Below are 11,306 nucleotides of genomic sequence, written 5' to 3' on the forward strand. Positions count from 1 at the left end.
AAAAAAATGTTACGTTTGCCGACACTTTTATGAATTGTTAAGAATCTTGAACTGTCGAGCGAAGTTCGTTCTGTAGTTTTGATCCGAGTACTTGTAAAATGTTGACATATTTTGAATCGCGGAGAGTTTTGAAATTATTTGAATAAAGTATAACATGAATTTATTTATAATCTTGTTTAAGCGTCAACGGAATGCAAGGTTACCTCATCTTAGTGCTATTTTATGTCGGGAAATTTTTGTTATTCATTACCAGTTACTGATTGATGAGACGACGATAAATTGAATTAAAATTATCAAATTCTCTTCACCACTTAATTTTTTTTTCCGGACACCACTTAAATTGTTGTTATTATGTAAAGTGAGTTAACGGGAAAAAGAAATTGGGCAATTTTTTTTTATTTTTTATTATTATTTGGTTGCTGAGATTTTGAGTACAAGTCCCACCATATCATTTCTTAATAAACAAATTTCTAAGTTGTGATGTACATATAGTACAACCTATTTATGTCAAGTAACGTGATTGTCTCGTATCATATGGTACAAGTTGCAAGTTTACCTCCTTTTAGGGTCCATTTGATTGTGGGAATGAAATTCGGGTGGAAAGAAAACGAAATTCAAGGAATTGAATTGTCTAGAACTTGTTTTACTGAAAATTGTCAATTAAATGTATTTGATTAGTATAAATTTTCACCTGAAAAATGTTGAAATTTTAAATTTTCTGATATTCGTTTGACGTTGTTTTTCATGAAATTTGTTAACTAAAAGGATAGAATTTGTTACAATTATCGATAAAATTTGTTTTTATTGTCAAAAATAAAAATAAAAAATTAACCCAAAAAAAAGGGAGAAGAAGTTGGAAAACACTTTTTCACCAAAACCAAAGGAAAACACTTTCCTTAAAAACCAAGAATTTGGATAATGTGGGGGCTAGGGTGAAAAACGAATTACATAGAAAATTTTGCCTATTAAACAACATATTTGGGTGAAAAATTCATGAAATTGGCCTGTATCAAACAGGCCTTCAGATATTTATGTCAAGTGACAGTTGTATCATATGGAACAAGTTCCTCATCGCAGTGATGAGCTCTTGCAACAAGTTGAAAGCTACCTTTGTTTCAGTGCCATTCATGTCAATTTCACGTGGTGTTTGTCCTGAATAACAAGTCTTGAGATTTCGAAATGACATTAATCAGATTCATTAATCTTTTGCAGAGGCCATCAATGTATGATTTGGATAAATTACTTACAAGTTAAAATGAGATAAAAACATACATAAGCTCTTACCCAAAAATAAAACAAATATGCATGTTTCAAGTTTCTCGAAGATAGAGTTGGTAAGCGGCCCAATCCACTAGTAAGAGCTCAATCCATGACCAACTTGATCGTATATTCACGAGCCGATATTGATTTTGAACTTGACATGTCGAATCAAGCTCGGATCCTGTGCTATGTCTAATTGCAAAAATTCATTGATCAATTATGTGGGTAGAGCAAGGCTTGATCTCTTGGTCAACGAGCCAGCCCAAGCTCGACTCATTGACAAATTGGTCGAGCCCATATCATGCAACGAGTCAAATCAAGCTTGAGCATCCCTAGGCGAGCTGGCGAATTGACCACTTCTAGGGCCTGTTTGGGAGAGATTTTTTGTTCCAAAAAATTGATTTTTTAACCGTTATTTTACTATTCAAATCGTAATTTTTGACTTCTTCTCTTACACGTGAATCCCACTTTTTTTCTAACGATCAAAATATCAATTCTCAAAATCCCTCGGGCCCTAGACCGGTGTAAATTTGCAATTCATGTTCCAGTTCACCGCCATTAGTTCACTAGATCGACCTGTGTTATCTTCAAACACTCCCCCCTCTCCCTCTCTCATGCAACATTTCAATAATGGCGGCCACAACCTCACGATCCCTAATCCCGTCTCTGTATTCCGATTCCAAAATCCATAATCCAAAGCCTCTCACTGCCGCACAACTCTCCCAAGGACGCCTTAAAATCCCCCTTCACGCCTGCTACAGCAATACCAATAGCAAAAATAATAAAAAGATCCAAGCAATTGACCTGCAGAAGCTCATTCAAGACTCCCCCTACGAATTTGACTCCAAAGATTCTCCCGCTTCACTTCCGAGTATGTTTTATTTTATTATTTTACTGGGTTTGTGATTTTTTAAATTTATGGGGGATTAAATTGTTGATTTTTGGATTTTCAGGGCCTTTAACGTCGGCCCAATTGTCTAATTTGACCTCGGAAGGGTCTAGCCTCCGTGTTGCTTATCAGGTATCGACATTGATTAACCTTGAAAGCTTACAGTGCTAATAACGTATGTGGTACCATGTCCTCATGCGTCATGGTGCCTTGACCATATCTTTGAATGAACTTAAATAAGTTCTGTTTATATTTTTCTTGAAAAGGGGGTTCGAGGTGCATATAGTGAGTCTGCAGCAGAAAAGGCATACCCAAATTGTGAACCAGTTCCATGTGAACAGTTCGATACAGCGTTCGAGGTAAGTTATGGAACGGCTGCTTGTCTAGATTAAAATGCGGATATCTGTTAATTTCTTCATAGATATGTTGCCTCTCTTATGCTGTTTATGAACTTGATATCATTGCTAAACTGGATGGTCTTCAGTTCTATCACTTCATTTTTATAAAGTTCGTGCTTTGCTAGATATATGCTGATATACTGCCTTCTATGTTGTTGTATGACCAAAATGTATGTCAATGTGCTCAACTAAGTACTGCATTTGTCATTTGGAAATTTGTTATTGTGGTGCTGCTTTTTCTCTTAAAATGTAGTGGAGTTGATTCATTACAACCTCTCAAATACGCGCCTGATAAAACAAAAGGGAGAGAAGAGTGAATATAAAATAAATGACAGAGAGAATGTAGTTTGATAATTTTAATAATCACAATGGCACAGAAATTTGCATATTCTTCTTATTGTTAAATTCCAATGCGACCACGTATACTTGTGACAGTAACTATTACTGCATAATTTGGATCAGTTCTATGATGTGCAAAGATTTCATTCTGTTTGTCAGTGTCTATGTCTTTTATAATATGCTTTACGTTTCCCAGACTCAACCTGGGGATGGGAGAGACAATTTATGTTGTGAGCAGCACTTTTGGTGTTGTCCCGTTGTATTTAGTATTAATGAGAGATGCATAGAGAGGACTTGGATAATATATATTGCATGAATTATATGTAATTTTCAAATATTGCAGACTACTCTATTAATCAGTTCTCCTTTGATGGACATCGTATGAGGAGAAATATCTGTAAAATTTATATTGTACTGAAACTTCACCGTCATCTATGTATTCTTTAAAAATGTTCTGTATTTCTTGTAATTGATATGGTAGTTCATCTCTTCCAGAATCGATATTAATCTGTATCCTAGTCTATGCATGCATAGTTTAATATGCATTGTTTGACAAAACGGATAAACCATTTTTCATTGAATTTTTATATGTAATTATTTTCCAATCTATCAACAAATATTTTGAATAAAATATCAATAGTAAGGTAAGATGAATATGTTAGGTGAGTCAAACTGCAGATTACTAGATAAAAAGTGGCCATCTCTAGTTGACGAATCTGATCCTTGTTCTCACCTCATCATTTTTCGCCTTCCTTTTGGGTCGACATTCCACAGGCTGTTGAAAAGTGGCTCGTTGATAGAGCAGTTTTACCAATAGAAAATTCTTTGGGCGGTAGCATCCACCGGAACTATGACCTACTACTTCGACACAGGTTGCATATAGTCGGAGAAGTTAAACTTGCAATAAGACATTGCTTACTGGCTAACCATGGAGTCCTAGTTGAAGACCTAAAAAGGGTTCTTAGCCATCCTCAGGTATGTTTCACTTAATAATCAAATGCATCCAACAGAGATGCAGATCGTAACCCGTATATTTTGATGCTTCAGGCTCTTGCACAGTGTGAGAGCACATTAACTGGATTGGGACTGGTGAGAGAAGCTGTGGATGATACTGCTGGTGCAGCCAAGGTGACTAAAATTTGATAGATACAATAATTTTCCAGATCTAATGATGTTTCATTCTACACCCTGATCTTCTATCATTTTTCATCTCGTTCTTTCTTATAGCTAGTCATGCATGGGTTAATTACCTGCAAAGGAATTTGAATCCAACTTTTTCAAGTCTTGCCTAGGTTCAGGCCGTTCTCCTGTTTGATTAGCTTCAGAAAAAAGCATGATTAGTTTCTCTTGCACGCCTTGGATATTTTAATTAGGTTTATGCTTGTGCTAAGAAAACTAATTGAGTATGGTTCATATTTTTAACTTTTCATGCTTTTGCTTTTCGAAAGAGTAGCATGTTGCTTTCCATAAACTCAAGGATGCTGGAGCAGTTGCTAGCAAGGCTGCTGCTAGAATTTATGGGTTGAATATACTTGCTGAAGACATACAGGTAGATTTGTAGACTTCTAAGTTGATAAATTGATATTTGATAGCATGTGAAGTCTCACATATTAGTACACATGAACACGTGTATTTTATCATTTGTCTTCCTTGTTCCTGTCCAGGATGATTCTGATAATGTCACCCGCTTCCTTATGCTGGCTAGGGAACCTATTATACCAGGCACTGATAAACCTTTCAAGGTTGCTACCGCATATAACAGCTGTAGGAACTTGAAAAGAAATGCAGCGCCTGTTTGGCAAAGCTTTTTTGAGATTATAAGCTAGTCAAACTTCATTTTTTAACCACACATTTCATTGTACCCACAATTTTTATCTATTTTTTAACCACACATTTCATGAGATCCACCAACTTATAATCTCAAAAAAGTTTTTTCAAACAGGGGCGTGTATCTCGACTTCATTTTTATACCCTCTTTGCAGTCATTGTGCAACTAGTTATTTTGTCATAATATTCATTTATCAGACAAGTATAGTCTTCTCACTTGAGGAAGGTCCAGGGATGCTTTTCAAAGCACTTGCTGTTTTCGCCATGAGGAATATTAACCTGACAAAGGTGAGTTTTTCTTTCCTTTGATTCTGCAAGCATCGTCTCTGGTCAGTTATTGTCCATGACTCAAATTCAGCGTTAATTTTCTGCCTATTTAGATTGAAAGCCGTCCGCTGCAGAAGCAGACTTTGCCAACACTTGATGACAGTACCAATGGATTTCCCAAGTAAATGCTCACCAAACTGTTGATCTTTTGTTATTAATCTTGTAAATGAAGTCGCAGAAACATGTCTACATATGAGTGTACTGCATTTTGTTATAGTAGACACATATTTGGTTCCAATAGATGCTTGATTACCAATCGCATCTCTAAACATCTGGCTATTTTATTACTTTGCAAGCATTTATTTCTAATCGGACATCACATTCTGGCAGGTATTTCCCATATCTTTTCTATGTTGATTTTGAAGCATCCATGGCTGACGAAAGAGCCCAAAATGCTCTTGGTCATCTGAAGGTACGGTTGCAAACCATCTTAAGATCCTATCTGAAGAAATTATGTATTGTTCATGAAGCTATGTAGGGTAGGCTTTTTTCCCTAATCCTTCTTGGATTAGTTTTGACACATTAAATTTGTTTGTTCCTTTTCTCTTAAGTTTTAGCTAGAATAAGTTTCTACTGATTTAAACTTCCTAATTATAGTAGGTTCTAGAATTTTCCTACTGGTTTAACTTTTCGAGTTACATTGGGTTTTGGACTTTCCTATTGATATAGGTTTCCTAGTTAGAATTGTTCTGAAGTCTTAGGTTTCTAAAGCCTAGGTATAGGCCAAAATCCAACAAAATCATTGATGGAAGAACTTTATTCTTTAGTACAGAAATTCTAATTTGTTGTGATTTAAGTCTAAAGCGCTAATTCTGTAGTATTAACTTCGATCTGTCATTTCTTGGTTTAAGCTTTTCTCCTCGTCAATTTTGGTATTAGAGCATCCATCAATCTAAATTTATCATGGTAATGCAACGATCAAGAATTCCTAGGTAGATACAAGTTCAACAGGTGGAAGGGATTTCGAGGTGGATACAGCAACTTGGGATGGAAAAATTACGTAGAGATCATGGTAGCCCAAAGGGAAGTACCAAAAGGCAACTGCTAAACTTTTGATCTATTGGAAGGAGTTTTGGAGGATGAGGGGGGCATTTTGGTCAAGAATATTATACCTTTCCATGAACATGTAGCTCATGCCAATCTGAGCATGTAGATTAGAAGAGTGGTTAACAATACCTCTTAATATCAATTTAGGATTTCAAATTGACGTTTCAGATTTCTATGAAGAATGGATGCACAAAACTAGGAAGCAAGCTTGGAGAATTTTTTCTAATGGAAGTCAATGCGAGTAGGGCTGAAACTGAAACAGAAGATAGTTTCCTTACTGTGATGAAAATGGTTGGAATAGCGGTAAACCAGGCAAGGAAAAACTGAGCATTCTTACTTAGGAATTGATGAAGGTAACATTGTGAAAGTAATTTTTGCTTGCTAATATTATCATGGTCTGGTTAAAACGTTTCCACATTTGCGTAAACTGGATGTTGTTGCCGAGTAAACCCTTGAATTTATAACCATCACATCGAGCCGGCCTCTTAAGACGGATGAGCAACTCATAACTTGTCATTTCTTGGGATTGAGAATTGCCAATTTGCCATATTTTCAAGGTTAAATATTCATATAAATATGCTCCAAAGGCACAGGAAACTGTGAGTCAATTGAGATTACCTCTTTGAATAGTAGAAATTTAGCTGTTGTTTTAGACAGAAACATTACATGGATGACATCTAAAAGGCTCCAGGCAACCAGCAAAATTGGGCGTACACCGAGCAAAGTTGTTGAAGGATCAAATATAGGTGAAAAATGAAAAAAATTATATGTTTTGGAGCTGGGAGAGCCGATGACAAAAAATTCTACACAATCTACCATTCAATGTATCAATTGTCTTGAGATAGGTCATGCTTATGCATCTCTTTATCAAGTTAATATAATAGAAGTTGAATTGAAGTTTCTTTGTCAACTTAGTTATGATAAGTGATGACAATTTTGCTAATAAGAAAGAAGAGAAAATAAAAGTACTACCCATCCAAGGCAAGACTTTATTGTTGAAAGGATGCGGAGATTAGGGAGATGAAATTGATCTGTTGCCCAAGAAGAAAGTCTGGTTGTTCAATGAGCTTATGTAGTCGGAAGAAAGGAGGATTGAAGATGACTTAAGTATTTTTTGTACCTAAGTCAAATGTAAAGAAAAGGTATGTGGAGTGATAAGTTTACGCTATGAAATATAATATCTAAAGTTAAAGAAACACGGATACTTGTAAACTCATTACATACCCACATTTGATATGTATTCAAACTTGGATACTGTCCGATATGCTCCTATATGTATCGGATATGTATGTTTCTAATTATTTTATATTTTTTAAATTTTTGATATGTATCGAATACATATTTTTTAATTATTTTTAATACGTATCATTAGGACACATTAAGAAGAGTTATTAGTTTTAAACTCCTTTAAAGTTCATTATCAATGGCTATAGATTGACAGCAAAAAATTTATTTAATAGATAACTATTGTTATTGTCAATAAGTTATTGAAAATGGATAATATTTATGGGACATACACAATTAGAGTTTTAACTTAATTGCAATTGGAGTTTTTTTTTTTTAATTGAAAATACACATTAGTATTAAATTTTTTAATACATGTAAAACTATGTTAATAGTTGAAAAATAAATTTTTGTCATTGGAAATAGATAATAGTATTGTGGGACATTGTTGGAGACTCGCTTAATACTCTTAAAGGTATTAAACTGTTTGAGGATGCTAATCTATCATTGGATGAAATAGAGTTGGAGAGTGCTATTTTTATTGATAATGAAGAAGTTGATGTTGGTTATGTCAAAGAAATTGAAGTTGGGACAATTAAAGAATAAAATAAAATGTTTGTGTTTTATTTTATATTTATTATCATATTTCTGTTTTAAATTTTTTATATTAATGAAATTATGTTGAATTTTTATATCTTTTACATATATACACATATTCGCATATCCTAATTTTTTAAAAACGTTGTATCGACGTACCCATATCGTATCATATTCGAATTACTTATCTGAATCCGTGCAGCTTTGATCTAAAGTAGTTGTCAAGCCACTAAAAATTCCTATTGCTTAGGGGTATTTTTTGATGACTACACCTAGCAAGATGAACTTTGTTGTGATGTCCTAACCATGGACGCCTCTCATCTTACTAGGATGACAATATTTTCTTGATAGTGATATGCCCATTGTACCTAACCATAGACCTACACTTCACAAAGATAACAAGAAGCTGTATCACATTCTTTCAAAGAGGTATCACGAAATCTATAATGTTATAACACAAAGGCTAATCGTTTCTCAATCCTCGCCAATTTGAGAAGATAATTAGGGAGTAAAGCTCTTCATATGTTTTTTGTTAGGATTCTAGGAATAATAAGAGTGTTCACGCTACCAGTTGGAAACTCAAAACATTGATCATAATATGATCTCAGGCTTCCCCACTTGACCACCACCAATCAGAGATATTTAACATGTAATTGTTTGGATATTAGGAGTGGCAATAACATATACCAGTAGCATATCAAGCAGAAATATGACATCAAGTGGGACATCTGATTGCTATGGGATTCATGCTAAAATGTCAAAGTGGCGTACTTGCTGACTTGAACAAAAAAAAATATGGATCGTGGAGAATTTGTGGAGACAGTCATGTAATTGCAAATTATTGTTGTGTCAATTCTGAATTCAAGGATAAGGTAAAAGATGCTAGACTGACTAGTTGGATCAATTGCATTCTCTGAGCAGGCTTAAAAGGAGGCCATCAAATTTGGATTAGGAGTGAAGATGAATGGGGAACAACATTGACAACTCGATATTGACCATTCAAATGTCTTGTGATGCCTTTTGGTCTTTCCAATGCACCCAACACTTTCACATGAGATGATGGAGAAATTACATTGGAGTTTTGGTGGCTGTTTGTCTTGACAACATTGTAATTCACATTATTATAGGGATGAGCACATGATGTGGAATTTTATGCCTTAGTTTGAGCTCTTCGCATTAGCAACATTATATGTTACATCAGTTTTTTGTTGTTTATCCTGATCGTGCTGTACTTCGGTATTTGAATTCACAAAAGAAACTCGATTCGAAGCATAACAAGTGGAGATCTTTTGTTTGACAATATCCACTGAATCATGTAGTTATAGTTGGCTTTGAAGTTCTCTTGGTTCTTCAAGCTTTCTTAGTTACACTAGGTTTTTTGTCTTTTCCTATTTTCTAACATTTTCCTAGTAAGTAGGATTCTGATTCCTTAAGTTTATAGTCTCTATAAGTAGACTGTAGACTACATTGTTCCAGTAAATTGATGAAGTTTATTTCAGTCCAGAAAGTTCTGATTTGCTGAGATTAAGTCTATGGCACTTGGGGGTTGTTTGACAAAGCTTTTGATAAAAATAAAAAAAATAGCAGATTTTGATAAAAATTGATGAAATGTATGGTTGAAAAGTTGATGAAAGTTATGGGTTCCAGGAAATATGTAATTAAAATTAAATTTTGACTTTGACTTCTACTTATATCAATTTTTTAAGCTTTCCCATACAAGCACTAAATCTTCAGTGTTTACTTTGAGCTCTGATATTATCCACTTGCTCTTTCAACTTCTATTATTATCATTTTATTATTGTTCCGTCATCAAAATGTATGCTTTTTTTGCAGGAATTTGCAACATTCTTGAGGGTGCTGGGGAGTTATCCCACTGACACTGGCCTGCCATGAGTGACCTTGAGTCCTGGTAAAATTTCGATATCTGTGAACTTATTTAAAGTAAATATGGGCAAAGTTTTTATGACGGTGGTTATGTGACTTGACATGCACATAACCAACGAATATAATTTTTATGAACGAATATACTCTCATTGGTCTCGAGCTGCAAATGAGCGAAGCTAACCTAGGCCTCGTGGAAAATTTTATTAGGTGTGTTAATACTGGTAAGCTCTGAGATGGGCGCTTTAACTTGTACCCCTTAGTCCATCAGTGATTAGGATTACTGTGTTTTGCTAACTTGGAATTTATATAATCCTAGCATTTTTTAATGAGCTCGGCCCTTGGTGGTTTTATGGTTCCATATTCTTTCACTAATACAATTTAAGCACAAAACTACGTTTGACTGGAATAGCAGTAGCTTTGGCTGCAATGGTGGTCTGGAAACATTTCATTTTGGACATGTCCAAATAGTTATATGTTTTTTGCTATTTGATCCATGTTTCTAGCCTATAATTGATAATAATTAGAAGATGACTAAACTATGTCAACTAAACTGAACAATTGCAAGGCTTATTCTCTAGGAAGATGATTAACTTCATTTCTTAATTATGCGTGGGGAGTTTTGCTATGTGCTCCACCAAGGATTGTTTCCAATGAGTTTATTTGTTGAATTACGCACATTTCTAGAATTGTATGCTAATTTGTTGTTCAAATTTGCATCATGGACAAATTTGACATCATTTCGTTTTCAAAATCCTATTCATAGTCGTATACGCAATTCTAAAATGTGAAGAAAAAATGTAAATAACACATGATAGGATTCTGCATTTGTTTTCGCTTTCTTTTACTTACGAGGGAAGGCAAACTTTTACATGTATGATGTATATCAACTTTAGAGCTTGTAAGGTTCAAAATGCTCATCCATTCTGCAAATAAAGAAAAAGGATGTCTCAGTGTGTGTGTGACAAGAAAAATGTTTTAGCAATTTTTTAGAAAGATTAGTGGTGGGAACTACAAAATGTGTTAATTATAACGCGTAATAGTTTTTGATGTGTAGTTGAAATGAAAGTTTGACTTTGTTAGTAGAAGTAACTTATAATTTGCTAAAAATGTTTCCCAAACACATGCTTAGTTTTGATTTTCCGTTTCCTCTTCTTAAGAATGCTGGTCAGGGGCTTCCGTTTAGAGAACACAATTTCAGTAGAAGAAAATTCTTCAAAGAATTCATCGGTCTGAGATAGACTAACAGAGGACTGCGAAAGGGTGTTACGCGACAGAGCAAATAAGTGACCTTGCCAACACTTCACTATCAAATGCAAAAGATACAGCTATTCTTTTATTGTAATTACTCAATTTTATTTCATTTTATTCATTTTCTGTTTCGTCGAATTCACCCTTTTTATTGAATCAATTTTGTGGTCGTGCTCGACTCCTTTACCAAGTGAGAACTACATGTCTCCTTGCAAGTGGGTCATTTTCTTTATTGTTGAAAATACACACTAACAACATAATTGGTA

The 11,306-nt window shown here is 34.5% G+C and overlaps 1 protein-coding gene across 2 annotated transcripts; it reads left to right on the plus strand.

Annotated features, from left to right (window-relative positions):
- Nucleotides 1-1,818: 1,818 nt before the first annotated feature.
- On the plus strand, nucleotides 1,819-11,306 carry LOC111379416 (arogenate dehydratase/prephenate dehydratase 2, chloroplastic-like). 2 transcript variants are annotated; one of them, XM_023002772.1, is made up of 12 exons: nucleotides 1,819-2,131; nucleotides 2,214-2,281; nucleotides 2,416-2,508; nucleotides 3,661-3,861; nucleotides 3,934-4,014; nucleotides 4,340-4,435; nucleotides 4,551-4,628; nucleotides 4,912-5,001; nucleotides 5,094-5,161; nucleotides 5,371-5,452; nucleotides 9,742-9,817; nucleotides 10,950-11,306. In XM_023002772.1, exons 1-11 carry the CDS (start codon nucleotides 1,891-1,893, stop codon nucleotides 9,799-9,801), a joined length of 1,158 nt encoding a protein of 385 aa, XP_022858540.1. In that variant the 5' UTR covers nucleotides 1,819-1,890; the 3' UTR covers nucleotides 9,802-9,817; nucleotides 10,950-11,306. The 2 variants fall into 2 exon arrangements, with proteins under 2 accessions (XP_022858540.1, XP_022858539.1); XM_023002771.1 differs by lacking the exons at nucleotides 9,742-9,817; nucleotides 10,950-11,306 and adding an exon at nucleotides 6,256-6,429.

The sequence above is a fragment of the Olea europaea genome, unplaced genomic scaffold (assembly GCF_002742605.1).
Source record: "Olea europaea var. sylvestris unplaced genomic scaffold, O_europaea_v1 scaffold1985, whole genome shotgun sequence".
NCBI classification, from domain to species: Eukaryota; Viridiplantae; Streptophyta; class Magnoliopsida; order Lamiales; family Oleaceae; genus Olea; species Olea europaea.